Below are 14,218 nucleotides of genomic sequence, written 5' to 3'. Positions count from 1 at the left end.
TTATCTGCATGATAATTAAGAAAATGAGAAGGAAGGAAAATCTGTTATTTATTTATTTACGAACCTGACTTGAATTCAAAGATCTAAGAAAAAGACAATGCGGTGATCACTACGTGAACAGGCTGCAGGATCTGCCAAAATGAAAGCCAAGTTAGAAGCATCAGCCCTATCAATCAAAAAGTAATGCAACAAGTACACAGTATTATCTTTTACCATGGCTTCCTCAAAGTGAGCGTTGACGCTTTTCTACTACATCATCCTTACGAAGTGGCTTAAACAGCAGACTTAACAACTGAAACCAGATTTTGCTTTCAAAATTCATGTAAAATAAGAAAAATGTTCTGTAGACCATGTGTTGAAGTCCATATACTTTTAAGCAGCAGCTACTTCATGAAAAGAGAATGGTTTGGCTTCAACTCACTAGATTACATTACATGCACACACGCATGCAAATGTCCATATGAAGACTATTATCCATATATTTCTTCAAAGAAGACTGAATTTCCAGCTAAAAACTCCATTCCACTGTGCTGGACAGAAATGACATACTGTGCTACTGGGAACTGTGAAATTAAACAGTTTCCAGTCTTTAGAGAATAGGCCTGTCAAGAGAATAGTTTTTATTATTTAAATAAAATGGTATATTAACGTCCCCAATTTATCAACCCTTCCACTTTAATGTCTTCCCTCCTTTAAAAAATCCATGAGGCAAAGTATTTTTTTCCATGCACATGCTAGCAAATCTGTTGTAGAATACATGATCAGAGGTTGTGTTGAGGCATGGTTTAGTGAGAACTTTTGTTGACAGGTGGACAGTTGGACTGGATGATCTTGAGGGCCTTTTCCAACCTCGGTGATTCTATGATTCTATGACAATACAAGTAATACTGGATAGAAGAAACAAATCTTAATAAAAACCTACAGACTTAACCTTCCTCACCCTCTAATAGATCCTTTTAAACTGGATTTGCGTACGTCTACTTTGGATATGTCAGCACCTATTGCTACAATATCTAAGAACTTCACCTTTTGCTAGACAGCCAGCAGGACTGATATACAACAGCTTGGAAAAGACAGAGGGAAAGGACAGTCTACGTATCAGTAATTTCAACAGGTATGTCATATTCTGCTTAAACCAAAGGACAGATTATACCAAAATTACAAATCAGAACTGATGAAATCCCATCAAAAAGTGAGAAAGTTTTCAATCTGTAACTTCTTTTTTCCCCAAAATATCATTCCTTGTCACAATGTATTTTCTAGAATTCACACTATTATCAACTCTATCAATATAATTACTGATTCACTTAAAGTACCTTAAAGCACACAGCAGTGACAGTACTAATAGCAATTGTGACCAAAAAGTGCCATCTAATGCATTTAATTGTTTCTTCTGATAAACTGATAAAATGATATCCGTGGTGGGAGGTTAAATCTTTTCTTCCTGAAGACTACATGTCATCTATTGCAGGCTTGCTTCTAGCCAAAGGTGGTAACTCAGACAAATGAATGTGATGCAACAGAACCTGTCTCTTCAATCTTAAAAACTGTTTTTGAACTACAAAAATAAAATAAACAGGGCATACAACAGTATTTCACAGTCACCATTTACTTCACCTATGGAAACACTGCAGTTGTACTATTTCAATAACTCGGAGCAGAAATACAAGTCAACCAACTTTGTACTAATAAATAAAGAAATGCCAAAGTGCACAAAGAACAGAGAAAGTTAAAAACCAAACCAAAACAAAAACAAAAACAAAAACCTTTTCCAGCACCACTCCTGTTTGTGTTTTGCTGTAAGGAGAATATGACATCCCTGCTAAAAATGTTGATATATGGACAGTCCTTTCACTTCAGCCTTTCTAACATTAAAGTTTAAGGGTTTGTTTGTTTGAAGATATTTAACAGAGTTTTTCTAAAATGCACTTTCTTTCCCTCATACAAACACAGGAATACAAACACACAACTTGCAGAAATGCATAACAGGAAGATACTTCATTAACACTGCCCTGTTGGTACGAGGGTTGGAAGGTCATTCCCATGCCTTACAGCCTGCATAACGGTCCATTCCCTAATTGAGAGTACTACAGAATAAGCATTCAGTGGGAAAGCAAAACAAAACAGAATAAAAACAAACTGCTTTTCCCCTTATAGAAAAGACATTCATTTTCTAAATGGGAATCAGATGTAAAAGAATACAGCAATGGGGCTCCTAGATGCAAAAAGGGTTTCCAGCGTAGATCAAACATGAAAGTGGACTCTCAACTTCTCCTAAAAAGGACAACATAAACTAAATTAACTACTAACCTATCACCCTGTCACCCTTAACTATACTCAAATTTGAAACCCAATCTTGGGCACAGTTGTAAATATAAATACTGGAAGAACATATGCTATCAATCTCCTCAGAAACTGACCAATTCAAGATTTTAAAGAATCACAGAATCTTTTGTGTTGGCAGAGACCTTTAAAGGCCATCTAGTCCAACTCCCCTGCAGTGAATATGGACATCCATAGCTTGATCAGGTGCTCAGAGCTTGCTCCAGCTTGAATGTCTCCAAGGATGGGGCTTCCACCACCTCTCTGGACAACCTGTTCTATTGCCTCATCGCTCTTCTGATCTTTTTCTAGCTTCATTCTAGTATTTTCTACTTACAAGAGAATGGCTTTTGTCTCAGAGTTTGCTTACAACAGAACATGTAGAGTCCTGATTATAGGAAAAACTCTAATACAGAGTGAACACCAGAGAACAGCAACATCACCACCACTAATCAACCTACTGATTTTCCTTATTACTATTTTCAAGGTACAGACTGCTGCATATCGTCCAAATTATACTCTTTCAGTGGTTTGCTTCCCTTCTCTCAGATGGTGCTCCCAAACAAAACACCCACGTTGTGTCCACCATGTGTTGTGTCCAAGAGTCCTGGCATTAGTTAAGGGTAGGTCATTAGTAAAACAAATTGCTCTTCATTTCTCCTCCCTTTCTTCTCTTAAGTCTTGTAATTCAACCCAAAGATAGGAAGGTAACTAAAGTATTCTAAAGGAGACATAACAGAAATATCTGCCCAGCCAAAATCAGCCTAAATTCAGAGTGAATAGATATTAAATAAAAGTCAGAAAGGGAATCTTAAGAGCTGGCAAATCCTTATGAAGAAATGAAAGAGACTGTATATGTGCTATGTTTCAAGTCCTCTGTGGCCTTTGTTGTGTCCAACAACCAGCAGTGCATACGTGCCCTGAAATGGAGTTTGGATAGGAACACGTCTATAGAAGCATTGTGCCAAAAACTCCTTAAGAATGTTATTTAAAACATCCCTTTCATGATATCTTGAGGGTAGAAATGGGTATTCTCTCTGGAAGAAGCAAATGTACATATAAAAAGGATGCATATGCTTACTTTTTGCCCATGCATGACAAGGAATGATGACATTCATTTGAAAAGATAGCATAGCAATTTTGTTAGCTGTTCAATAAAAAGGGAGTAGCAAGAACAAATTGGTTAATGAATGAGGGAGGAGAGAGGAGAGTATTATGCAGCGAATCTATAAAAATGAACTCAATTTGAATTCAACCAAAAGAACAAATTGATGGAGCAGCAGGCTTTGTAAAGCACTAGATCTTCATCTGGATGCTGAGATAACACAGTGATTAATTTTGCTTCTGTCAAGTATCTTGGGTTTTGCTATATATGAATTTAAAAATAAAAAAAAGCAAGCTCTTAAATGCTGTTTGACTAACAAAACACATTTCACCATTCAAACAGAAACTTCGAGGGAAATAAATATTCACTTTGTGCACTTTCCTTGCCTTCAAAATTTTCTATTTTTACTGTATTTTTTTTTTCTTATATGTCTAACTTTGAGGGAAAAAAATGATTGCTAGATATAAGAATAAAAAATTATAGGTCTACAACATTGTCAAGTCAAAAACCAGAGGAAAGAGAAAATTATTTGTATTGTTCCATTGAAACAAATATTTTTAATGTCAGTTAAGATGTTATGAAGGGGCAGAAAAGAGAAACAGGTAAGAAATTTCTTATTCTACTTCATGGGCATTTAATGGCAGTTTCAGAGATGAAATAAAGCATTAACTGTTGACATGACAGAGGTCATACTTGGATTACAACCTACAGCAACAACATTATGATCACCCACAGGCTATTTTAAATTATTTTTACTGTTTAACTACATCAAGGGGGAAAAGATTGTTCACTCATTAATAAAGTAATTTTAAACATGCAAACGGGCATTTCCTCAAGGCACATACATCCGGCCAGATAAGAAAACCACTCATAGTTTGCAAATATTTGGTAGTGAGTCCCATTTCTTGCATTGCTGGAAACCAACATTTCTGATCTCTATTTGCATAGCAGCACCTTCTTGTTCGTGCAGTAGTTTCGTATCATGTATACAGCATCCCAGAACAGACAGAAAGCCAGATTCCTATCCTACACACCTTACAGCTGCATCAGAAATGCCAATGAGAAGGAGAGTCAGTGAGAAAATAAATGTGTGTCAGGAGAGGCATAAGCCATATCCATAACATCGTGTTTATTCAAATGAAGATAAGCATGTAAAGTGCAATGGAGTTTAATATTTTTAAAGTGTAAATGATTGTTTCAGTGTATTCTGCTTCTGTAAAAAAGCAACCAAATCCCTCTCCCCCAAAACAAAGCCAATAAAAGACCCGTAGATCTCATCCTCAGCATTCAAAAACAACTTCTTCTCCCTCATTGGAATTTTACTCTCTCTCCCACATCATGAGCATGAAGGCAAAGGGATCATTTGCTGCAACAAAACAGCTATTTCTAAATGGCAAGGGAAAAAGCACTTGGCAACAAAGTACCACGTGAAACTGAATCAAATCTTACCAGTAGATCTGAAAAAATATAAGCATTCAAAGGGCACAAATACTTCTACATTATAAAACTGAAGAATGAGAGACAAAAGAAATGTCACTAGGTTTAGCTCTGCACCGTGTTGTTTTCAAATCTTAAGTCTAATTTTCGAATGTGAGCCTTTAGTATTTTCACTGTCATAAATTGTAAATTATAGCCACCAATCATACCGTATTTCCCAGAAACAGCCTCGTCCTCTCTGCAGTAAGCAATCATGTTTTGCCTCAGGCTATGTAGTTTACCTCGAATTATTTCAGAATCATCTAAAAAGATTCATTTTTCTATTAAAATGATGAATGAGCTAAATGAGGTATGTAATAAATACTGCAGGTTTGTAAACAGACTTCTTTTCTCCTGAGAACTAATGCTTTAACTCGTTTAGTAATTCTTCCCCCTGGTATTTTCTAGTGAAGTCATCCTTAAAATATGGTTAGCACAGGACTGTTAGGAAAGAGCAGGAAGAGTCAGCACATAATCTGCTTAGAGAAAATAGAGGACCTCCTCTTGAAAAAGCTAATGAATTGGGGACAGGAAAAATAAATGCAACACTAAAGGAAAGGCTGCACAGCACACGCAGGCAGTGATATGGACGTGCCACCCAAGGATGACAGGGAAAATATCCTTACATTGAGACAGAGGAGATGGAAACGCTCCATTTTAACAAAACGTATTCAATTATGACAATAGCTCAAATTCACTCCTATCATAATTCAACGTGCTTCAGCTCTAACATATCAAAGAATGTGTTTTGTCTATTGATTTCAGTGCTCAGAAAAGAAAAAGAAAAAAAAAGAATTCTACACCTACCTCAAAAATCCAATAGATTGATTACCACATACACCTGAAGTGCAGAAACTGCTTTTTAAAGTAAGGATACTTCTGCCAGTTTGACTTTTTGAGCACAGAGCTTATTAATAGACTCTCTCATATAGCAAATAATTTACACAACAGGAAAATACCTCAGCAATGCCAGACTTCGTTCTCTAGCAGGTACTTCTGTGAAAGCCTGAACAATACATGGGGAAATATATATAATTATATTAGTATGGATACAGATTTCTAATGATAGCAGTAATCAAATTTTAATGTTATGGTTACAGCAAATGAACAGAACAATATTTCTGTGCCTCTTCAAAGGGAAATGAGACTTTAATGTCATTGGCAGCTCAATAAAAGCATTTTCTAACATATAGGGTCTTAATGACAGCTTGTTTCAGTCCAGACAGTGAAGCAAACATGTTAACAGTAAACTCCAGGTCATTACAAGGAGATGGAAATACAACAGGTCCTCTGCACTTTGGATAACTATTGATTTTTTCCTACATGTTCTCTGTGTCTCACCCTGGCTCTCACAATGACTGCAGTGATGGAACATCAATACGCTGTTTATGGCAAAGCTACCGCATTGAAAGGCACTCAACAACACTGTGCCCAGCTCAACTATCCACAATGCTTAGATGTGTAGTGAAGGCCTCCAACCACAAATAGTGAGAAGGAAGACAGATCTGCTGCCTGCATAAACACAATGTAAGTATTCTTGGAGCAGTCACAAGTATGGAACACTACACAGACTCAGAGGGGGTCAATCCCGTATCAAAATTCTTCTGTGGTCAGCCTGAAATAAATGCCTTAATCCATTATGAAGTCCTCCCTCAGGAAGGATGGACAGAAGAAATATCACCCTGTATGTGCTAAGGGTATGGAAGAAAGAAATATTTTTGACATGCTACACTGCTACAGATAGTTCTCAAGCACAACTTCAAGCACATTCTGCACCTGAGGATCTGGAAATGCGACTCTAAATTTTATCACTCCTACCTCGCTTGGTACAAACATCAGAACTGCTGAGTTTTATGTGTCTGGATCTCCCCCAGAATCATATTTTAAGAAGCTGATATCCCATCAGCCAATTCCTCACCCTGTACTGAGGGAGTTTCCCCTAAGAGCTTACACAGCATGTAAGTAGCTCAGCTATCATTAGCTCATCTATCATCAAGTTTCTTTCAAAGCCTTCATGAATACCACCCAGGCCTGAAGAGCTGTTATTGGTAAAACCATCAATTTTCCTTAGTGTTTTCTACTGAATCTTCAGATCAATGGCTCTGTCTGAGGAAATCTCTGCAAAGAAAACTTCTGGCAAGGCAGCTTGCAAAGTTCCTCCATTTTAAAGGCATATACGAAAGAATTAATTCGGAATTATTTTGCTGCTATGGGTTCATCTCTTCTGATCACACATCACATTCCCCAGAGATATTCTGACTCTACAGTCCTTGCTGGGATCTCAGTTCCATGGAGTCTGTGGGCTTGCACACACACATTCTGCTCTCTGGTGACAGTGATATGGCCTGAGGGTTAGGGAAAGGTTCTGCATCAGTGGGCAGTGGGCATGGAACAGGCTGCCCAGGGCAGTGAGCGTGGCCCTGAGCTGCCAGAGCTCAAGAAGCATTTGGACAACATGCTCAGATGTAGGGTTTGGGTTTTGGGTGCTCGTGTGTGGAGCCAGAAGTTGGACTCCATGATCCTTGTGTGTCCATTCCAACTTGGGATAGTCAGTGATTCTGTGACTGAACCCTTCTGGTCGCAATTAATATTCTGGGAGGTTTGCTTTTTAATATTTAGCCTAACGTGCTCATTCTGCTCACTTAAAAATTATTTCCAATTTTTTAAGGGTGCATTCCTTTGCCTTACCTTGCTGTTCAAGCTCTGCTGGATTCCTGTAGATATCTTTGTTCAAAATTGCAACACGTTTGCTTAAAAAGACAAATGACATCTTCACTTCTTATCACCTGCAAAGCTTTTACTCTTTTAGCTGTCAGCTTCATCTTGCCAATTTTCTTCATCTGTATGAAGAGCCAATGCCAACTTTTGGTGTTCTAATACTTAAAAGTTTCCTGTTTGAACCTATAAGCAGCAGCCAGTTTTAAATGGTTTAAGATTGGGAAATATTACTTCAATCTAACAATTTCACGTCTATTTGTTAAAGCTGAATTAGCAGCCTTTGTACAAAAACATTCTTCCTGTTTTACCATCTTTGCCTGCTCACTATTTAAACAATTTAGCAGCAAAGGAATTAACATTGAAGATAATGCTATTGACATTTCCTAAACACTAGTCCTTTTTCCAAAAAAGAATCTGACAGATGTGATCAAATCTGGACTAAATAAAAAAATGAACCTGCTCTAGCAGTTAACCAGCATGTGGGATCACTCACTCCACCTGAAGAACGGAGAACACAGATGTATCCTCGTGTTGCAAGTGTTATAAATTCAAGTTGGATACATTAGATGAATAAACAGCTAATAACAAACTATGGTGGAAACAAACAAACAAAAAATTGCAGTAGTTTCAGCAGAATTACATAGGGAACTTCACCAGAGAACTCCAGGATTTTTTAAAACCTCACAGGTGATTCATGTAGGAATTAAAAATTCTAGAATAAGTGCAAATTAACAATACAATCAACATAATAACTGAATACACCTGTTTTCATATCATAATTAGGTATCTCTCAGGCATTGGGATGATGAGAAAGGCATCACATGCTTCACAAAAGCACAGCACTAAGTGAAAGGTGCAAAGTTCAAGGTAAGTCATGCAAATATTAAACCCCAATGTAACTCTTCAGTTCTCCATTAGGCTGAGACCACAAAGCCCTTATCCATTCTTCACATTAACAACCCGAGGGCTAAAGGCATAAGACTAAAGCTCTATCTTAGACATAACTCCCCTCCATTTTCCTTTTTTCCCCCAAATTCCAAAATGTTAATAATTTATCTGATAATTTTTTATTGTTTGGTTTTCATTTGTTTGAAATTTAAGATTTCACAGATGGTTTGGAAAGATAGTAGAGGCAACAGATTTGTATTTACACAGCATAGATAAAGCTATTGTTTACTGAAGTGACTGGTAGCCTCTCTTACCCACCAGTAGCTCTTAGAAAGCTTTGAATTCATCTTTGATGCAGATATTTATATAGATGTTGGTATAACTAATCCACAAAAGGAATGCTCCTGTAAGTTATTTGAAACTTTTGTTCTTGTTAATGATCCGTTAATCATTTATACTTTGGCAACCTTAGAAGAAATCCTAAGTGATATTTGTATCTCAGAGCATAATGACTATCGCTCCTAGGAAAGCTCAGTACAGACTCAATATACCAAGGAAATGTTACATAGGAAGCTATGAATCTGCCAGACATTTGAAATTGACTGAAATATACAGTAGTCAGTTTTCAAAAGAAAACAGGCAGCTGCATTTTGTAACTTCTTTGTCCAGAAGTTTTTATACAGCAGCTCTATTAAAATAGGATTCTTTGATACAGAATTTCTCACTAAGCCAGTACCAAGGTTTGAGGGAATCAACAAGAGTTAAACAGTTCTTCTTGTTTTCTGCATGAAGGAGACTTCAAAATTACACTTTTTGATTCGTTACTGACAGTCAGTTTTCAAATGAGGAATATTACGGACTTCCTTGAAATATGAAAGTAATTAACTTATGGAAGAGGATCTTGTATTCTGTAACTCTTTGATAATTCAACTTAGTAAGCAGATTCATAGAATCATATCATAGAATGGCTTGGGTTGGAAGGGACCTCAAGAATCAGGAATCTCCAACCCCCCTGCCGCAGGCAGGGCCACCAACCTGCACATTTCATATCAGAGCAGGCTGCCCAGGGCCCCATCCAACCTGACCTTGAACACCAGGGATGGACGGGGCACCCACAGCCTCTCTGGGCAGGCCTGTTCCAGCACCTCACCACTCTCATAGTAAAGACTGACTTAGACCATCAACTATTCTTCTATCATATTCTATTATTCAACTATTCTTCTATCACACTACTCTATACTAAATAAATCACAAGGCAACACTTGTGATTTACACTTTCTGCTTCTACTAATAGTTCGAAACAAGTCAGAAGAGATGGCTGTTCAGAAATGCAAGCATTCTACGAGATCCTGAACTTACAAAGCGCTGCGCCTTCTGACGCTCCTCTTCTGTCGCAGCTCTCTCACGAAGGATGGCTCGGGTCAGGTGCTCATTTGAAGAAATCCTTTCTCGTTCCAGGATTTTGCCAAACTCGTCACGTACATACTCTTGTTCTTGTTTCAGTCTACAGAAGACAGAGGGAAATTCAGATGGAAAGCTTATTATCTAAATTCATTTTAAGAGATGTAAACACAATCACTTTGAAAGCCGTCCCTGTAGCAAATTATTACAGGCTTTTGAAAACAGCAGAACATGAATTCACATGAAATTCCGGATTATTTCAGATTCAAGCATCAAAATATAAAAACACAAATCAACAAGACTTAGGAACGCTACTTCATAAATCACACTGAGCACTGATCATTCAAGGGTTTGTGAAAAAGCATCTTTGAGTACTATGGGTATGTACAGAGCTCTGTTTGCTTTCATGAGGAGTACTCAGTTTGTTGCTTTTAAGAAATGTTTTTTCAAGGAAATTCTTCCCTGCCCCACAATCCAACTTTCTCCTAAAATCACCATTCTTTTCTGCAGCGGGATAATGTTTTTTGATCTCCAGACACATCATCAACCTAAACATGGTACCTGCTTTACAGAGCTGGGAAACAGATGAAACAATCAGAATAAACATTTCCCAGCAACTTGAGAGGAAATGAAAAGAGCTATAGAACCTATTGCAATAGAGTTAACACAGTTACCACCAGCCCCAGAAACTCAAAGAATCACAGAATGGCCTGGGTTGAAAAGGACCGCAATGATCATCCAGTTTCAATGCCCGGCTGTGTGCAGGGTTGCCAATCACAGACCAGGCTGCCCAGAGCCACATCCAGCCTGGCCTTGAATGTTTCCAGGGATGGAGCATCCACAAATTCCCTGGGCAACCTGTTCCAGTGTGTCACCACCTCCTGTGTGGAAAACTTCCTCCTAATATCTAACCTAAACTTCCCCTGTCTCAGTTTAAGACCATTCCCCCTTGTCCTATCACTATTCACCCTTGCAAACAGCCATTCCCCCTCCTGTTTATATGCTCCCTTCAAGTACCGGAAGGCCACAATCAGGTCTGAACATTTACACATCACAAAACATAACTTTACTCAAAACATTTACTATGCACACTGCACCTATTTTTTATGAAAGTAGGTATAAAGTAAGATAGCTATTAGAATATAGCTATTAGAATCTATCTGTTGAGCGTGCATTGTGACACAGAGCAAGGTGCTGACATTCAGGAACTCAGAGCCGTAATGGCAGAATTAAACACAAGCTTTCAAATGGATTTTTTCCAGGAGTGAAGGAGACAAAGCTTAAGGATTCTCAGTGCATTTATATGTTGTCAAGGGAGCTTCGGAGAGCAAATCGTAATGAGTAGGGTCACTTTGTAAAAGGTATGAGCATTACAGTACATTAGATTCTTCCCCGGGGAAAATATCTAAGTGGGGTGGGGGGGAAAAAGACTATTACAAGATGTATTACTTCAGTGCTCAGACAACCCTCTGAAATGCAGCAACCAACTGGGAGTCTTTATAAAAAGTTTATTAAGAGGCATCTTCAATTACTCTAGGAAAAGTCTGATTATGTAGACATGGACCAAATTCCATTAAGTGATTTCCCAAGGTCCCCCAAATTATTCCAAAAGCATTGGTGTATCAAATCGTTCACACAATCAATGCTTCAGTCAAAACATTCTGGTCGTCTTTTCCATTGGAGAAATAATGTTTTGTTTAAAAAGTGTCAAAATAGACATCTCAGCAGCTTTTTCTTAGGAGAAACAACAGAGAAAGCACTTCACATTCCCAGAGATTGAAGTAAACTCCTTCCTCACCCTTTATAGATTTTACTTCCCGTACATGCTTTTCTCCTGGTTCTTTGTGCATATTACACCCAGCAGCACAGTAATTAAAGTATATGAAGTCAGACTATATCTGTAAGGCTGCTAAAGGGCCAAGGCCATTCTCAGAAAGGAGCCCAAGGAGCTGAGAGGGAACAGAATTAGGACAGCTGACCTGAAGTGGCCAAAGAGATGTTCCATTCTCCCTCACCTCTTTTGCTACCACTGCAGATGTAAGATCAAGAAGACATTACTAAACAGATAAGTGATGTGTTCTTTCCAAGTATCTGATGAATAAAAGAATGTTAAATATTAGCTAGCTCATTAATACCAATAAAAATGATGTGAGATACTCACACCAAAAACGGAAAGATCTTATCTGTGCTGTAGTGTTTGTAACAGCTCGCCCTAAAGCAGCTTTCTGAATTATTACAGAGCATCCTTCCTCCTTAAAAATGTGATTTCCCCATTTCTTTAAAAACACACTTATAATGGTAGAAAGGTACAACATCATCAGCATAAATATCCAGCCACAAAACTGTAAGCTTTCCCTGGCTCACCCTACAGCTTCCAGTTTTGGTGCTAAGCCACAGAAATGTTTTGCAAAAACTGATCAACTTCACCCAGATAAAAAAAAAAAAGCTAATGAACAAATAAAATAAACAAAAGAATCTTACTGCTGCCCCTGCTCTACCTGAAAGACCACTGCGTAAGTTCATATTCTGGAGAATGGAACATTCACATAGTTTCCAAGCTCAATTATTACTTGACCCATTCCAACACCTTCATTTAGGGGCCAACAGGTGAGACAAAATACAGGCTTACCACAGGAAAAATGCACTAGAGAATAGATTAGGTACTTTGATTTTAGACGCCTCGACTGTAAACAAGGCACTTAGACCATCTCAACCAAAGAAAGGAGCACAAAAATTTTGCTCATTTTTTGGTGTGACATTATAATGTATTTTTTTTAAAAAGGCATACTATGCAATTATGTAATGACTTGCACATGACAGCACCCCGAAGGCAAAAAGTCTTTCCTATCTACCTATCCAATGTAGTGGCTGGCAACCCTGCCCACGGCAGAAGCACTGGAAGTAAATGATCTTTCAGCTCCCTTCCAACCACAGCCGTTCTGCGATTCTGTGATTCTACCTTAATCCTCATTCATGCGATCGCAGAATCATAGAATGGCCTGGGTTGAAAAGGACCACGATGATCATCTAAATTCAAACCCCCTGCCGTGTGCAGGGTTGCCAACCACTAGATCAGAAATGTATGCCATCATATCTACACAACAAACGACAACTAGTTGACCTCCTAGAGCATCCCCTAGACTTTTTCACTTAGGGCAACTTTCATCCACAATGTCCTAAATGCTCATCACAACTGATTTAAATTCACAGGAGTTTTAAAATAAGAAGTAGGATTTTGAAGTAATTTGCATTTATTTGAGTTACATAATTGGGTAGCTTGTAGGAGCTTAATGAAACAAACAGAAGGCGGCTACATTCTGATCTCAAACATTTGCTTGCATCAACTTACAGTAGTTTCCTTCCTTGACATTACAGATTCATTTTACTGGCATTCAACATGTACTGCTGCTGAATGAAAGCAAACATCAGCTAAATCTACCATAATAAATTATATTATTACCTAGCCAAAAGTAAAATAAATAAATAACTCAGTATCTGCAGTTGATAAGCAATTAAATAGCACAATTTGACAGTAAAGTCCACTACTCCAAGAATGCCATAGAAACAGACCACTTAAAATGGCATTTTTAATTACAACACAATTGAAGGCTCAGTATAACAGCTCTCATGTTAAAGCCGAAAGCTTTAGTTAACAGACGAAAGACATTATGCATTACACTGATCATTTATAAGGAAGAGCTTTAAAAAAGCTGCTGAAGCAGCAGATAAGGCTGCTTGCTATACATTTTTCTATGGAGTTGATAGCTGGAATAAAATACTTTTAATAATTATGAAATACTGTTTCAAGAAGCACACAGCCATCTAGTTACAGCAGTTATTTACTGAAATAAAGGATGCAAACCTATCACTTTTCCATAGTGCTATTTGAAAGTACCAAAACCCTACTCATACTGAAGTCTGGATTCACACTTCACAGTATTTCATGCTCTCAACTGTCCTACAGCATACAACCTTATATACAGAAACCAACAATTCCTCCCTTTCTACTGGCTTTAAGAACTTCAGAGCTCTGAGTTAATGCCATGAAAAGCGTTTATTCTTGCACTGCACTATTACACTATTAAGTTATCTTGTTATTACCTCTAGGTCTTCCAACACTCATGAATTCTACATGGTAACTTCTTTCACACATCTTGTAAACGCATTGTTTCTTGCTTTATTATGAAAAGCACAGCCTGCAGCTCTCACAGAATCACCCCATCATTTGGGCTGAAAGGGATTTTGTGCCATCATCTCTGAATTCCCTGTTCAAGCAGGCGCAGATAAGGCAGGCTACCTGGGACAATG

At 38.0% G+C, this 14,218-nt stretch overlaps 1 protein-coding gene across 2 annotated transcripts in view; it reads right to left on the bottom strand.

The window, feature by feature from the left end:
- The window catches only part of CHCHD3 (coiled-coil-helix-coiled-coil-helix domain containing 3), a 157,118-nt gene that overhangs the window by 99,223 nt on the left and 43,677 nt on the right, over positions 1 to 14,218 (bottom strand). For both annotated transcript variants that reach the window (XM_042815928.1, XM_042815929.1), the window contains exon 4: positions 9,869 to 10,013. In XM_042815928.1, the coding sequence (XP_042671862.1) occupies positions 9,869 to 10,013 (145 nt within the window). The remainder of the gene's footprint in view (positions 1 to 9,868; positions 10,014 to 14,218) is intronic.

This window comes from Centrocercus urophasianus, unplaced genomic scaffold (assembly GCF_019232065.1).
Source record: "Centrocercus urophasianus isolate 14NV4802_14NV808 unplaced genomic scaffold, USGS_Curo_1.0 seq_15, whole genome shotgun sequence".
NCBI classification, from domain to species: Eukaryota; Metazoa; Chordata; class Aves; order Galliformes; family Phasianidae; genus Centrocercus; species Centrocercus urophasianus.
The sequence above is the reverse complement of the archived record's forward strand: the minus strand, read 5'-3'. Positions and strand labels throughout refer to the sequence as shown.